The sequence below is a fragment of the Taurulus bubalis genome (assembly GCF_910589615.1).
Source record: "Taurulus bubalis genome assembly, chromosome: 6".
NCBI classification, from domain to species: domain Eukaryota; kingdom Metazoa; phylum Chordata; class Actinopteri; order Perciformes; family Cottidae; genus Taurulus; species Taurulus bubalis.
Genome location: NC_136594.1, coordinates 19,111,989 through 19,128,787, shown reverse-complemented (window position 1 = coordinate 19,128,787; position 16,799 = coordinate 19,111,989). Strand labels below are relative to the sequence as shown.

General features: G+C 42.0%; 2 protein-coding genes across 2 annotated transcripts; both read right to left on the bottom strand.

The window, feature by feature from the left end:
- Window positions 1–2,322: 2,322 nt before the first annotated feature.
- LOC306737367 (transcription factor AP-4-like) lies at window positions 2,323–8,354 on the bottom strand (the record flags this gene model as incomplete). The annotated part of the gene is made up of 7 exons (XM_079219091.1): window positions 2,323–2,478; window positions 2,601–2,771; window positions 2,924–3,070; window positions 4,459–4,629; window positions 5,858–5,956; window positions 6,067–6,232; window positions 8,266–8,354. The coding sequence occupies 7 exons, from the start codon at window positions 8,352–8,354 to the stop codon at window positions 2,323–2,325; spliced, it is 999 nt and encodes a 332-aa protein (XP_079075217.1).
- Window positions 8,355–10,109: 1,755 nt separating this feature from the next.
- Window positions 10,110–16,044, bottom strand: mvb12a (multivesicular body subunit 12A). The gene is made up of 10 exons (XM_079220209.1): window positions 15,952–16,044; window positions 14,473–14,562; window positions 12,975–13,058; window positions 12,762–12,861; window positions 12,225–12,354; window positions 11,949–12,089; window positions 11,580–11,689; window positions 11,424–11,482; window positions 11,159–11,224; window positions 10,110–11,049 (listed from the first exon to the last, which is right to left on the bottom strand). The coding sequence occupies exons 2-10, from the start codon at window positions 14,560–14,562 to the stop codon at window positions 10,966–10,968; spliced, it is 864 nt and encodes a 287-aa protein (XP_079076335.1). The 5' UTR covers window positions 15,952–16,044; the 3' UTR covers window positions 10,110–10,965.
- Window positions 16,045–16,799: the final 755 nt, after the last annotated feature.

The following is a 16,799-nucleotide window of genomic DNA, read 5'->3' as shown; positions in this document are numbered from 1 at the left end:
TATCAAATATCTCAAATTCCACCAAAAGACAACAGTGCTGCAACACAATGTACAGAAACATTTTGGGAAAGTGTTCCGCTGACCAATCACAAACCTCTGCCTAAACTCAGCCAGTGGCTAACCATTTGTCAACAAAACACCAAACCCTTAAACAAAGTTTCACAAAGAACATATTAGCATTTCTCACCATGTTTGACGAGAAAAATACTAGTCTACCCAAATATAAAACTAAACTCCGTGAGTGATCGTGTCATCACATCTCACACAACATAGTTTCACACTGAACGAATCAGTCATGTGTTCATGAGAGAAAAAAAAGAAACCTGCAACGAAAAAAAAGCCCGAAAACAGCAATTAGTAACATGCATTCAATTGGCAACAGAACATATAAGAGATCAAAAGACAGATACAAAATCCAAATGAAAAGGAATGTTTACAGCATCAAGTCAGCGTATCAAATTGAGTATGACAGGAGGGAGGCTCCAAGCAGGGATTTCCAGTCAAAGTCCCGAGAAACATAAGCAACGCAACATGAGGTGGACAGACTTTAGAAAAAGAAATGGAGATTTGGGGAGAGATCTTCAATTCAGTTCAGTACTTTTCACTAGAGTTTTGCAGTTTTTGTGGCATCTGGAAACTTACATTGAACTTATAGTACAAAACAGCAGTTTTCCAGCAAAAGCTGCTGATCTTCTCTTCAATTAATGTATTTTCCAAAATTATGCTTTTTGGGTTGGAGTTCAGCAAGATGTGACCTACGTATATTGTGATATTTTACATTTATGTGAGCCTATATCACAAGGTGACACAAAATCTGCTGTTAATTGTAGCCAGACAACTCCTCCCTGCTCCCCGGCTCTCTAAGCAATTCCAAGCTGCGGAAATGACACATGTCATTTCGCGGGAAAAATATTATAATAATTCAGAAGCGTAATAAAAGTGTGAAGTTACATGAAGGGTTTGGGCCTCCAGGTTGACAAAGAGACTACATTCTGTGTACAAGCAGGTTTAGTTTCACACATACTGTAGGTGTAATGTACACACCTATCAACGGTGCATAGATAACTTCACCTCACAAATAAAGGATACCGACTAATGGGCTGAAGATGGAATTGCATAAATACCATAAAACTAGTGCATAGTTACTGAAATTAACAAACCAAGAGCAGAAGATAGACTGGAAGTCTTTGGAGGAAAACCGGAAGCCTTCATGCCATCAGACATTGTGAATCATGTCTGTGTGTTTCAGATTTAAATAAATTGTCAAATTGTCTCAGATTGAGATTTAATACCAGCCATTAAAATGCTGTTTGTTTTCCGTAAAATTAAGCCACATTTTGTAATGTTTTTAATAAAAACATCCCTTTTTAAGTTAGCGGTGAAACAATCACCACAAGTAGATAAGGAAAATTTAAAATCAATTAATTTTTTAATCTCAAGGCCTCCGGTTCTCTGTAAAAACCTGACAAACCTCCAAATTTAAGTTGTTAATCTCAAAATGTTAACCTTCGACATTCAGTAACCCTGACAGAAAAAAAGTTAACAAAAACATGAAGAACATTAAAACTAAAAGACGATTAATGTAAATTGTTCAACAGCTTATTTTATAAGGGCTTATTTAGATATCAAAAACAACCTTTTTTCAAGTAAATCAGACATAATTTCATTCAACATCTTTCATCAAATTTACTTAAATTTTAATTATTCCCTAACTTCTTAATTTAGAAATGCCTTCGGTTGTAGTTTAAGTGGAGTTTTGTGGACACCGGCACTAGAATATCACCGAGCCGACCAGGAAACTAAGTAATTAAGACTGGGGAAGAAATAACTGCAACTCCACGTCCCTTTTCAGATTCAAGAGCTGCTTGCTTATCGTGTTGTTACATTCAACTCTCCACTGTACTGGCTCCATCAATTTGTCGCACAAATAATACTGTCAGCGTGCCAGTGGCGACAGATAACCGCGATGCTGCGACCGTATGTAGCGCACACACAAACACACAAGAGGACGGACCGATGCCGAGAGCTTTTTACACGAGGAGACCCTCAAGTTTTCACGTAGCCACAGGCCGGCTCTGACGTTGAAAAACAGCCTCCAGAAATCCCACAGGGCCTCCTCTTCTCGCGCTGACCATCCGATTTTTGTTGTTGAGCTTTTACAGTACAAAACTGACAGAGCTTAACCACTGGATTTAGGAGTTTGGATAATGCCAAAGAAAGATTTTTTTTGAAGTAGTCAAGCTCCTGGAGGGAATCTTACAGTGAGTAGGTATTTAAGTGTTTGTGTGTGTACGTGAGTTCATGGGGGGGGATTGTGGGGGATCAGTTCATCGAGCAGTCCTCGCCCTCTGTGTCGGTGTCTGTGTCTGAGCAGGCGGTGTCCATGGCGACGTGGGCGGGGCTAACGATGACGGCTCGTCTCTGCTCCTCCTCGGCGCTCGCTCTCCTCTCCTGAGCGCGTTCGATGTGCTGGATGGCCTGAAAGCAGCGGAACAAAAAACACACTGAAGGCTGCGGCAAAGACTCAGTCGACTGAGAGACGACGATAACTTGAGACTGTTTACGCACGGCTGGCGACGCAAAGCAAAACGCACTCCTACCTGCACAATAGTGTCCAGGTTCTGTCTAGACGTGGATACGGTGCTGGTGTGAGCAGACGGGCTCATGGTCACCACGGTGACGTGATGGTGGGGGTGCTGGGTTTGTGTCGGAGCTGGAACGATGACCGTGGGGTGGTGGGTCGGGGCCGGGGGGGTGGGAGACGCCAGCACCTGGAGGGCAGAACCAAACATTACTTCATCTGAGACGGTGTGTTATTACTGTTCAGCCTTGCAGGACTTGAAGCCCAGAATGCTTCACTTCAGAAGCCTTTTGTTCAAGCAACACAGAAGCCTACTCCATCTTAAGCGTGAGCGCCGCTGACCTGTGGACTGGGTGGTTGTCTGTCGGCGGCGTGGATCTGCTGCAGCCGTAACAGCGTCTGGGTCTGGATGAGCGCCTGCTCCTCCTCCACCTGCTGAGTGATCACCTTCAGACGCTCCGGCTGAAGGTGGGAGCTCAGCGCTCGCACCTGCACACAAACACACAGAGCCGGTCAATTACAGCGAGAACTACGTCAGCAGCCATTTAAGGGAAACTCAAAACACATTGAAGGCCTTTAAATTACTGCGGAAATCCAGCACCAACATCACAATAATTACTTCTGCAGAAATGAAGAGCAATGAAAGCTACTGCAAATAGTTCACATTTAACGATAAAAGTAACACACTCATACAACTGATGATACTTTGATAAATAGCATGAATGCATGGTAACAAAGCAGTATAATCAAAGTCTTATTTGTTAACAATCTCATTCCAAGCTTTGCTTTTCTGCTGTACTCCTTTCTGCAGTATGGTGTTCTATTAAAAGTTGTGAAACCAGAGCACTCAATTACAGCTCAGCTCAATTTGAACTGTTTGTAATTATCTCAACCCTGCATCTCCACCACTGTTTACTTTTCTCTTTCACTACCGGCTAAAGTTTCTGTTTGTCTCCACCACCTGTTCAGTCCCCATTGTCTTAACCGGCTGTTCGGGTAGATCCGGGATGTGAGCCTATCAGGAACTACTGGTAATTCTGCCAACGCAACCACCTCGTTCAGGTGACTGATAATCAAGTACAGGACCCAGATGATGATTAGAAGTTGAAATGTCTGGTAAAACTGAATAGTTTGTCTGGGTGTTTTGCTAGTTAATGTCCACCGTGACATAGCCTGGAGATATTATGGTCAACTTCTCTTATCCACAATGTCTTTGTAAATGAACGTTCTGTCAAGTGCTTTAAACGTTGTTTTTGTATTGTATTGCTCTAATGCTTCAAGAAAGAAAGAAATAGGTCTTCCTCGCTTGCCTTCACGATGAACAAAGAATACAAAACCAGAGTAAACTCTTAATGAATTGAAGTAAAAAGGGGGTCGCGTTTAACAACAGAAAAACTAGTTGAAAGCATCGGTTTCTCACAAATCTCATGTAGCATCATCTACATCTCATTTATCCAGTCGTATGCTCACTACTTCCCAAACGCATGCGTCTTTAACTTTCTCTGTCTTTCTTTTTTTCGTTCACCGTGGAGACATGCCAGAAAAACAAAGTGTTCTTTAAGACTTCAGGGTAACACGGGGTGAGTAATTGATAGGAAGTACAAATTAACATTTTGGGGTGACATATTTCTTCAAAACTGGTAATATTGGCGAAGTTTGCCAACAATCACAACGTAATGCTGTTAAGTGAGGAAAGCAGTCGCAGAAGGAGTCGTAGATCAGTATTTACGTCTGTGTAGCATTTTTCTTCAGTTGGCACAAACAAACAGTATCACAGTCAACAAATGGTGAAATATCTCAATCACATGACAGATTGAGAGAAGTTGAACGGTTACTGTTAAATACTCTTGTGCTACTGCAATAGATTGTTGTCTCACCTGTTCCTCCAGCTGCATACGAGCCGAGCGTTCCTTGTCCAGTTGCTGTCGCAGCTCTAGCATCTCCCTCCTCACCTCCTCAACTTTCTCCTCCTCCAGCGTGTCTGGAGAGCCGATCCCTTCATCCTTCTCCTCTGCTCGCCTCCTCTTGGGTGATGAGCCGCTGAACTCCTGGGGTGACATGGAGGCCAGGTAAGGTTAGATGTAAAACAAACGTCATAATAAATATGACGTGTTAAATCTTAAATTAATCAAACCAACATAGCACTAGTGTCGGAATAGAATCAGAGACGTTTCCACTCCATTTGAAAAAGACACATGCTGCTTGTGCTGAGCTGAACAAACAAAAACAAACAAACCGGCTGGGCAAGAAAACAAAACGCCAGGTGAACCAACAGCCTGGCAAATAAATGAAACAGGTAAACACACACGGCTGAATGCAGATTGAGAAAGTACTGCACTGTCTTTGCCAACACCTACAAGCTATACAAATACGAAATCTAAGTTTGGCTGAGTTATACCTGCATATGTTGCAATAGTCACACAGATAATAAATCAACTCTGCATTAAGTTGTATTTGTTCTGGTAGAACTCAATGAGAAGCCTCGCCAGAGCATCTAACTACCTGATGCCATTTGATCACACCTCCTACCCACACCACCCTTGCACCTTACTACATGTATACAAAATAAAGGTATTATTACTACATGCCCCACACTGGCACGGCCTGGTGAAGCAGTCCACAGAAGACGGACATTTTCCAGAAGAATGTCTGTAGCTCTATCTCTATAAATGGCTTGTGAAAGAGCCGTCACAACACAGAAGTAATTTCGGGCTAGTGAAAGAATACATTTACCCGACTACAATGATGCAAACATAATTACTACAGGTTGTGCAGCCGGTTTCATTCCCAGGTCAAGTTTTGTCACGCCCGAAGCTCACAGATTCGACACAGAGAGAAAGCGTACAGGTCACATCGCGTGGCTTGGGCTGCATTTATTCAGAGTCCGGCACCTTTTTTGCTGCAGGTTTGTGAGAAGGTGTGCATGTATTTTCTTGAGCTTTAGAACAAGAAAAATTCACGACGGTTAGCTTTAGAACGTAACCGCTGAGAAACAATCAGAAAATAACGTTTTAATCTTATTTTGGCTTTGTTCTCTAACATCGGTGCCCCTCTTCATTCATGCTCTCGCTCAATGAGCCGCACAGAGCGGGCAAATTTTGAATGCCGTGTTTACAAATAGCAGCCAACAATGTGACTACATACTATATATTTTTTAAGATGGCCTGAAAGTGGGTTTGTAAAGAGGATTGAGAGTGTAAATATGAGGTATACAAGATCTATAAATAAAATGGGTTAGAAAGAATTATTATGTAAAACAATGGCACAGGATTTTACCTGGATGAAGCGTTTGAGCTGGTTGTTCTGTGCCAGGAGCTGCGTCTTTTCCTGCTCCAAGGCAAAGATGTAGTCCGATGTCTGCTGCAAGATGGCCGCCTGACAAGAATGGACCCAAAAAGTGAATATGAGAACGGTGCATGGACCAAAAACATAACATTATGCCATCTGCGCTGTCACAAAGTGTCAGTGTTTGCATGTTTTCGCACCTTGCTGAGTTTCTCTCCATCTGTGTGGGGCAGGAGTGTTTTGAGAGACTGGAAACCTGCGTTGATGCTCTGCATGCGCCGGCGTTCATTGCTGTTGGCAATTTCACGGCGGATTCGTCTCTCCTGGTCCTGGGCCGTCTCCGGACTGAGGGGGATGTTGGCCAGGCTGGGGGAGCAGGGTCAAAGGAGAGGCGCTCATTATTCTGATTCTGTCCACATGGGCGTTGTGTCCAATGAGAAGGCATTAGCTTCTAATTTGTTTTTATGTAAAAAGACGAAAGTTTCTCCGTACAAACACTGTCAACATCACAGAAAATGCAGCGAAAAGAAAAAAGTGACTTTAAGAAGAAGAAAAAAGTTAAAATAAACAGCAAAGATAACATTATCAATGAGCTGATATCTGACTGATCTCCCTAATCCTTTAACCTGGAATATTTACAAGGTTTTAGTCTCAACCTTACATTCCTCAGTTTAGCTGCCTGGAGATTTGTGAGTTGGGCTGAACTCGGTGCCCCCTCACACACACCGCCCCACGAGATTGGATGTTATGGTGGCAAACCCCTCTGTCATGTTTGCTCAGGGGGAAAAATGCGTGAACCATTAAGCCTAAAGGTGATTATGGTGCCAAGAAGATGTTTACAAAAACGAAGGAGGTCAGACAGAGGACACGGCGCACATGGATCTAAATAGTTATTCTCTATAAAAGACGAGGTGTGCAGCCATACTATAAATGTTCAGAGCTAAATTTAGTCGGATTTGAATGTTTACAAGCCAGTACAGCCGACTGTAAAAAAAGAAAAAAACTGAAAAACCCATACCTTAAAATAACATCTTTATTACTTCATTATGCATGAACATTAATCTCTAAATTGCTTGTATCTGTTCCTCAGTTTAATCTTATTTCGAAAAGCTTTCTTAAATGCATCCCTATCTCCTGGTTAAAGCCCATATAATGAATGTAAAGCGGACTGCGGAGCATCAGCAACATTTAGGGCTTCATTTCGTCTATTGGGATTACAATGTTTATCCATCAAGTTATTTTATGTACACATGCTTAGATTGAGATGTTGAAGTGGCCTATAAATAAATACAATGAGGATATTGTTGTCCTCTGGTGATGTTTAATGTACGACTTCAGCCCATCATATTTACTGTCGTCTGTTTCCACACAGCTTTAAGATATCCGACCAGAAACGGCACAAACAAACAAATGCATCCATCCCACGCAGTTGAGACGCGCCGCTGTTATTCAACTTTAGAGATGAAATCAGCTGTTGTCGGCTGCGGACCTCCAACATGGCCGCCGGAGGGCGCGTCGCGCAGTCTGCACGGCAGCAGCAGTGAAATGTGACTCCGCCAGCAGCAGCTGCTGCAGGCCCCCTGGCATCATGGAGAACAATGCTTTCCACCGTTAGCACGAAGCTAAGGAGCCACTCTCTGGTCTGCGGCTCCGGGACGGAGACACACGGGTCCCCCAGTCACACGCACGACACGTTTCAGTTAAACACGCCAGGACATCCGAGTGGACGCAAATCCGCGCGCACACGACGCGCTTAAGGGAAGCGAGTGCGTCCCTGGTAGCCGACTAGTTAGCCGTGCTAAGCTAAGTTTAGCACACGGCACCATGGCTGCTACGCACACAGCGCAGCCGAACCCCAACAATTCACGTGGCCGCGTTCAAAACACAGACAGATACGTTACGCGGCACGCGTAATTTGGTGAAAACGGCAACGAGAGTGAGAATCGGTGGTTTCAAACGTGTGGTTTGGTGTAAAGCAGCGGAGCGGCGGGGAACACGTTAACTACCACGTGGTTGGCGTTCAACTGGAAGAGTGTATCGATTTCATGGCGCTGATTTACATATGTCCGAGCGTAATGACTGCAAACGTGCCCTTTGGGTTCATCCCATGTCACTAGGCCCCACGGTGCAACAACGTCAGCTCAACTGTCTCCCCTATCCTCGCCGCCGACCGCAGCAGCAGCAGCTGGCCAACGAGCGGCTAACGTCTCCAACCACGCTGCTGCTGCCGCTGCTGCCAGGGCATCGCAGCGAGGCTAACGCCGAGCATGCTAACTGAAGCCGGGCTGCATCTCCCTCATACACACACACACACACACCCGCACACAAACGCTACAGCGACACGAGGGCTGATTTGTGCATGCGGTTTCGTATCAACAGAGAAATAGTCAGCTACACACCTGCAGAGACCTCCAATAACGTCCTTCTCCGTCTTCTTGAAATGCTGTAAGGACGGTATCTTGTCTGTCGGCATCATGAAATATTCCATGCTTTCAAAGCCACCTTCTGGAGTCCGTGTTTTCAGGTTTTTTTTCTCTCTTCTTCCTCCACTGCTGTCCTTGTTAAAATATAGCCTGCTGATGTACGTTTTTTTTAGCACGGAGCTCTCGCTGTACTCCTCAATGGCGCATATTTAAAATACCGCTTCAAAATGTGCCAATCTGAAGAATAGACTTAGAAAAATAAAAGTAAGTTCAAGCTGTGTTGCTTCCCACAGCTGATGGGGTTCCCTCCAATGTGTGTGTGTGGCTTCTTGCCTCCGCCTACTACGTGTCTGTGTGTGTGTGTGTGTGTGTGTGTGTGTGTGCTGCCTCCGCCTACTACGTGTGTGTGTGTGTGTGTGTGTGCAGCTGATCTGTGCGAGGCGGGAAACAGCTGGTTGGAATCAGAGCCCGTTTTCCGGAAAGCAGAACAAACAGACCAGAAAGAGAGTCCGTGTGTAGCTGCATTGCCGCACATATAAGCCTCATGCCGAAAGCCGAGGATAAACACGAGCACTGACTGTGTAATAGCACAAGTATGAGCAGAGACAGAGGGAAGACTCAATCTAACTGGCATCAATGGGTTAGATAACATTGTGCCTGGTGGTACTGTGTGTGACACCTACTGCTGAAATAGTTTATCTGCACAATACACTTACATTACAGATGTTCACGCCACAAGGCCTTACATCACTTACTGTTTGGTTTTAAATCATACATATTTATAACTATATCTCTCTCTTATCAAGTCTAGATTATCAACTTTTCATATATATATATATATATATATATATATATATATATATATATATATATATATATATATATATATATATTAGTATAATTAAATCATTTTGGATTATCTGAGTGTTGGTTGTAACAAGCCATTTTGAGGCATCGCTATGGAGTTTGGTAACATGGGATTTATATTTGTCTTATTAAAAAACAAAACAATACATTCATTTACAAAACGTATGAAGCATTTTACCTGACAGGTTGCATAACAGTTTACTATGCAGGGAGACATTTATGTAAAAGCTAATGTATACATAACATATCCATTATTCACAGTGCAACATGGTACAGCAGGTGGCAGTAATGCACCATAACATGTTTCTACTATTGAATAATGCTGCATTTAATGTGAAATGTTACAATCAAAAGCTGTAAACATGTGTAGAAGTAAAGCTGTTGTGAATAGATGCATAACAACTTGAGGGTGGAATACAATTTCTTATTTAGGATATAATGGAAATGATGAAGAGAATGGATCCAGTATTGGCAATTCAATCTCCATTTTCACTTGTTAAGTTGTATTTGTGAATGAGTAGACTCAACCAAGTTTAATTTTATCAACAGATTCTGGCGTTAAGTCTGCCATACACGAGTTGTCTCCCAGAGACTACTGATTTGAATCTGAGAGTGGCTTGGAAAATCAAGAAAGGAGGACTGAATGAACCACTTTCTCTGTTCAGCATGTGGTTGTGTGCATAAAGTAAGGGTCTTGCTGAAAAAAGGTCAACACCTGTTGTCTTTGTCCACGTCCTTCCATTTGAACTACTCGCTGCTGGTGAGGCCACCACAATAAAAACTACAAATGGTGTTCGGTTCTTCTCGTCGTTGCCTACTGCAGATTATCGTAATATACACAATTTACATTCTCAAAGCTGAACTTCAAACTAGTCTTCATTTATCAAATGTGCCTTACATGCAGAGTGGCTTGTTCTCTAAGGTGGTACTGTATGTAAACAACACACCAAAAGTAGTGTTTCTTTGGTTTTTATTTTTTCCATGCAATAAAAGTTTACTATGCAGACAATAAAACAACATGTCTTTATATATATATTGTACAATGTCAAAGATAAATATTTGGTCCTTATTCCGCCTGATAGTTAAAAAAAACCACAACCAGATGCTCTCCCTTTTTCCCCACACATCTTAAGTATAACACTGAGCTAAATATACAATCTTTCTCCATTCACCTTAAAATAGGATATATTATGTATTTTCTGGAATAATACAAACCTGTAGTAGTATTCCACTGTTCTTAAAGAAATGTACTATATCCTACATTTAGATATGCTAGTGTGTCCATCGAGTTCACTTCGAAGTCTGCAGCAAAGTTCAACATTACAGCTCTGCTTCAGAAATTCTTTGATATGATTAATCATTTTGTAAAGCATACAATTCGTCTAAATTCTGATATTTAGCATGGTAAAAGTTGGGCTTAATGCTGCAGATGAGTCGTCCCAAAAAGCAGATACTCTACAGATTTGTAGATTCATTACGTCCTTAACCTTGTAACTGTCTAAAAACATTTTAAGGCAACATCACTACAAGTATGATTTCCTTCAAACGGGCGTTTCCTTTGGCAAATAGAAACGTGGAATGCTTAAAGATGGTGATTGAGTATAGACTTGGCATGATAGACAAATAAAAAGGAATGCAAGAGTAAAAAACTCTGAAGTACGATTGTCAAGCCTAATATTAGAAGCCTACAGTGCACATGTAGGCGTGATTATCCTTCATCTGTACCATGATGGGAGATGTCATGATGAACACCTTTGAGCAGAGCGGAACACACAAGTCTGATATTGTTGCTTTGTCAATGTTCAAAGATCACTGAGCTGTTTCGGCTTCTGTTGGCACTGATGGTCTGGTTCTCTTTGCAGCAGATTCCTCCACCACAAAATTGTAGTTATACTGGAAAACAAAAAAACAAAGCAAAGTGAGTGTAATCTTTGTTAGGAAAATTGTATGGTCTTAATTCAAGGATCACAGAGCGGAAATTGAGAGCCAGATGTGACCTTACCTCATTTTCAATGTCTTGGAAGGACTTTATACGAATGTTGTTTAATTGAGAGTTCAGTTGAAGGGCCTAAAAGAGAGAGAGAGAGAGAGAGAGAGAGAGAGAGAGAGAGAGATATATGGCAAACAGAAAGAAACGTGAACACATGTTTATATTAGAAGGTTTGGGTGACAAAAGCATAAATCGAGAGATAAAGTGAGAAAAAAATGAAGTTGCATTTTGGAATGAAATCCATCACTTAAATTTGGTTGGAAAATGTCAAACGCACCATGCCGTTTGCCTGGACATCAAACTTTGGGTGAAGGCTAAAGGGAACTCCATCTAAAGCTGCAGGGAGTGAAGGCAGGTGATAGGTGAGTGAGTTGCCTGCTGTGAGAAATAGCACTACGTACGTCTCCTGTGTGCGAGGAGAGACTCGGAGTACCTGTGATCCCCTGTGTACTGCTGTCAGCAGGTTTGTCCGAGTTGTTCTTGATGTTGAGGCTGTGGCGTCTCTGACTCATTTTACTTTGTGGCAGTGGACAAGGGGGGTTGCTGCGGAAAACAAGTAGATAGGCATTCACGTCAAGAGTAAAACATCGACAAAATACAGACTGTACAAAACATCATTCTCTCTTATTTATTTTTGTACATATACTTTTCATGAAGAGAATCATACAAGTATGTCTCATTGGTATCCAACTGGCTCTATTTAAACATATGTGTACCAGAGGAGCCACAACATGCCCCTGAATAAACAATGGCAAGTATTCATTTTGTGAATTATTCTCTGGATATTAAATAAGTCGTGCACCTGGGTCGAAGGGGCAGAAGAGCAGACGGCTGATCCAATGAGAGTCTGCGGATGTCCAAGCTGACACTGCGGGGCTTTGCTTTAGGCATGGGGCTGGAGAAATGTCCCTTTCTGCACCACAACACGTAGCCATGGACGTCTCTGGAGAATTAAATTGACATCATTAAATGACACATGAAGTACTGAATGCACATCTGAAATAGGGTTATGGAATTTAAGAATCGCCTTGATAAAACAGCTGTAAGTCGAATGTTTGTGTGTGTGAAAGTTACCGACCCCACATATGTGTAGTGCTGCAACATCATTTTGCTTTTGGCAGTCACTTTGATATCCAACACAGCTGTGTCCACACTGCCCACTGGGACGACGCGCATACACACACGCTTCTTCTTCCAAACGGAGGCCTCTGGACACACACACACACACACACACACACACACACACACACACACACACACACACACACACACACACACACACACACACACACACACACACACACACACAAATAAGATATCAAACACCAGGAAAACATCAAATATCCTGATGTGATTGCATTACTATCTTTAGCAAGGACTGATTGCAGCTTTCCACCATTGTAGTGAGGATATTAGTGCATCGTGAGGACATGTTGGCCAGTCCTCACTACTACTTGTTGGAAGGTTAAGACTTGCTTTCAAGGTTAAGGTTAGAATGACGTTTAAGTCAGGGTAAAGGATGGGTGTTTAGTTGTGATGGTGAGGGGCAAGAACATATATTATGTCAATGAAGTCCTCACAAGTGTCAAAAGACAAAAAAGTGAGTAATACTCACTTGCTTCGAGGTGCTCTGCTATAAAGCAGTAACCATGAGGAATAGAATCCTTGTCTGAGATGAGCTGAATGTCCGATACGACCATACCAGCTGTCAAGTTCTAGAGAGAGAGGGAGAGAGACTATATTTATGGAAGACAGGAGGGAGAAATGCAATACACAAGTAATATGGCGATCATATCTGTATATCTGTGATTGGATCTCCGTCTGTTACCTTGCTGTAACAGAGGTAATATCCAGATTTCATCGCAAAGCTGCGTGTAAAGTTTGCTGCTGCTCCGTCTTCTGTGATGCTGATCTGCAGACGGACAGAAACAGAGAAGAGGTACATTTAGACAGACTACATCTGACATCACTAACAAGATGAAAGATGGGCCTGTAAAGAGAGGGAAGCCAGATGTGACTCAAAAGTTACACTTGACTTCCCTGTTCTCTTTAGCAAGGCATTATTCCCGTCTACTGCAGAAGATGTCATTCTGAGCGACAGGGTGTGAGAAATATTCTCCAAATGTGGAATGACAGTGAGGTAATGAAACGCTTCAGATTAGATGGTGTAAGGATAATGTTTGTGTTTTAATCTCATGAGAGATACGCTCACGTCTCTCACCCGACACAATAACCAAAGTGATTACAACACGGAGACGTTTGGCAACTGGAAAAATGCAACAGTGTTTGCTGGTTTATAGGTTTGCATGCTGGCCGTGCAAGATAAATGAATATAACAGCTTTCAGCATGTGAAGAGGCTACTGTGCATGGAAAAGTATGTCGTACGACTTATTTAACAAAGATGTTCATGACATAGAATAGTAATTATAATCACACCATATCTGAATAGAGACTAAATTCTCTGATTAGATCGATCAATTGAACTGTCCATTCAAAGCTCATAATCACGGAGTGTGCATTTTTCTTTTTCGATCAACCAATCGCACCTCTTTAAAAGAGGGAGTCATACCTAGCAATGGGGTCAACCGCAACTCCTCACTACGGTCACATTTTCCGTCCCTGCCTTGCTCAGAGAAGTTTACTAAATCACTCCTAAACCAGGACTCCTTGATACATTTATTTAGGCTAAGTTAGGAGCTCTCTAAAAGTATTCTCAAATGTTTACAGCTCATCAACACACTCAAACTGCCCTCCAACCACATTTGACTTCACTCTAATGCTGGAGGTTGTAATACTGTAACACTGTAACTGACCTCTATCTAGGACGATAACCCCAGCCACACTGAAGCCACTTGCCCACATTATTATCGTAATCTTTTCTTCGTTTACAAACTATTGTAATATTATTTCCTTCTGAGATAATCTATGAATTGCGTTCAACTCAATGAAGCAAATCTACAAATACAGCTGCCCCTGCACTCCCTGCGGCTTTGGAAAGAGACCCCTTTTTGTAGCCCTTCTGGTTACCAGTATGTTTTAAATATTTCCAAGACTGCTCTAAAGCAACGAGTGTTTGTGGCATCACAGTACATCCCAGTACAGAATGGGTCTTTCAGGTTGTCAGTTACTAAAGTAAAGAAGGGAAGCTATATTCTAATTCTCAAACTGTTTGTGGTCACCGCTAAGTGAAACATGGAAATACCTGGTTCCTATTTATTTGGTAGATTTTTAAATGGTTTCACATTGCTACTCCAGTGGCAACAATATACTAGTGTATATGAACAATTGTACAATTGAACAATAATCTCTGTATGAGTATATATACCAGTGTGAAATCTTTGGGGCAGGTGCCGGTGTTGGAGGTCCACGCCACTGCTGTGACTGGCCGAACGACCCCATGCTCCATCACAGACATCTGAGGAAGAGAGAAGGCAGTAGTATAGTATATAAGGAAGTCACATCCAGCTGCATCTGGAAGGGAGGACAACAATATGTACGTGTGTGTTCTATTGGCGGAGGCAAACTTAAATACAATCATGTCAGCCCCTCATCTGACGGTGGAGGTTTTTTAGAGAAATTACTCTACGGTGGTAGCAGAGAGTCATTATCTTTAAAAATGTGCTTTCTCTGGCACTGGTTGGCATTGCAAACCTATTTGCTGTGTCCATGTGACGAAAATAAATGACTCACTAAATGTAAACAGGCTCCCATTGAGTCTAAGAATGAATGTTATCCCTAAGCTACATTGTTTAGGATAGAAAGATCTTATTCAGTGCAAGAATTCATCCAAAAACTACAGCAGTGAAGTGGAAGTCCATCCTGGGAACTTCTGCATTTCCCTTTATATGAGACATTTTTTTATTTTATTTTACCAAGCACCCCTATTCTGGTAGAAAGTATGGGTTGATGTAGTTAAAGTCTTCTATCAAGGGATGTGACATTATATGTCACAATATATTTTATCATGAAATAAGCAATCTGCTTTTGGAAAAATCTGAAAAATGATCATATGCCATTCGAAAGCATTTCTTTCAAAACTTCTCTTTGTCAATGGTCTAATACATGCAGGGATATGAAAGGAACCACAGCATTCACTGTATGGCAACACATCTTATGGTAACTAATGTATGTTGCCTTCAGTACAATTACCATGTGTTTAATAGTACAAGCTGTATCAGTGGCTTTTGTTTTTGACTCCTGTAAACATATAGCGATATCTACATGGAGAACATCGCTGTTTGATTTGACTTGATTATCAAACACCCAGAAACTGTTAGTTTTCATCAGAAAAAAACTCTGAATAAAGCTAAAATCTGAAAGTATGAGTGCTGAACAAAGTGTTTAAAAGCCAGTAAACCAATGAACAACACATTTCAAGTGAGAAATGTAAAATGAGGGTTAGATGTATGTATTTACTTCCCGACAACCTGCTTACGTAACAGGCTAATTGTTATTGTGGGAAATGCATACCAGGTAGATGCAGGTAGCTCAGTTAATAGATCCACGTTGAGGTCTGACAGTTTAACTGCTTTACCAGAAACTTTGACATTCGCGCTGGTATCATACTTCTATGTTTCTAAACAAGCTCGCGTGTATTGTAATAGAGTTATGAATAAGAAAACCCGGACTTGGAGTCATTTTCGAAGAACTCATCGTTCACTTAACTACATGACAAGGCGAGTTTACTTTACCAAAGTAGCCGCTGCTCCATTGACACAACTTCGTCGCTTCTTGTTCAAAATGAACTTCGGCAGCTTTTGTTTCCGCGAGTCGACTAATAAAAGCTTAAAAACAAAACACTTACTGTGTCTCCGGGTCCACTTCTGTCTCTTCGAGGGGAAACGGGTCGGCACGCGAACAACGTTTTGGATCACAGCCGCAATTTCTTGGTCTTTCCTCCAAGCAGGAAGTACTGAATCTATTCTGACTCCAACTCCCATCAGCCCACGGGGCAAGACGTCACCGTTAAGCGTCGAATCGAGCCTGACCGCCAGGTGGCAGCATTACAACAGTCAGAGAAACAGTCTGTTCAATTTCACGCCATACATGCATTAAACATGTTTTTTTTCTCCCCCCATTGCTAAACGTGTACCCGCACTGTTACATATGATATGCTGTGGTTCTCGGCTGTTTGTGTTGTTCGTGTACACAAATAACAAAGGAGGAAATAAACATTTAGCCTGTTTTGGCTCGTTCACAACAAACATATAGGCCACTGCAGATATAACTAGGTGTGGACAGAGGGGTGCTGAGAGAAGAATCGATTCTCATTTGCATGAAAATGAGGGTGAGCAGGGCAGACTGGAGGAGGAGAGGGGAGAGCGAGGGGAGGATAATGAAAAAGGGTAACAGGGAATAAGAGATAAAGAAGGGATGAATTGTAGGGAGCAGTGGGGGTTTTAAAGGGCAAGGAGAAGATGTCTGACGAGACTGGTGTTAAAAACTAGGCATGCACACATTACTGGTTTAATGGACAACATATAATTTATTTCAGAAAAAAACAAAAAAACAATGACTCAATCCTACCAATATGTATATAATAATATATATCAATGTTGCATGTGTCGCCAAAGCCTGGTGTGATAAATTGTGGATCCAAATGACTAAAAACACATTAATGTGTGAAAACATTGCACTGGCTGACATGTTCCT

Coding starts and splice junctions, on each gene's coding strand:
- mvb12a (XM_079220209.1), bottom strand. CDS start 14,562: ATGTCTGTGATGGAGCATGGGGTCGTTCGGCCAGTCACAGCAGTGGCG. Junction 13,059..14,472: donor GCCCCAAAGATTTCACACTG/GTATATATACTC, acceptor GTCCGTCTGCAG/ATCAGCATCACAGAAGACGG. Junction 11,225..11,423: donor ATGTCCAGGCAAACGGCATG/GTGCGTTTGACA, acceptor TCTCTCTTTTAG/GCCCTTCAACTGAACTCTCA.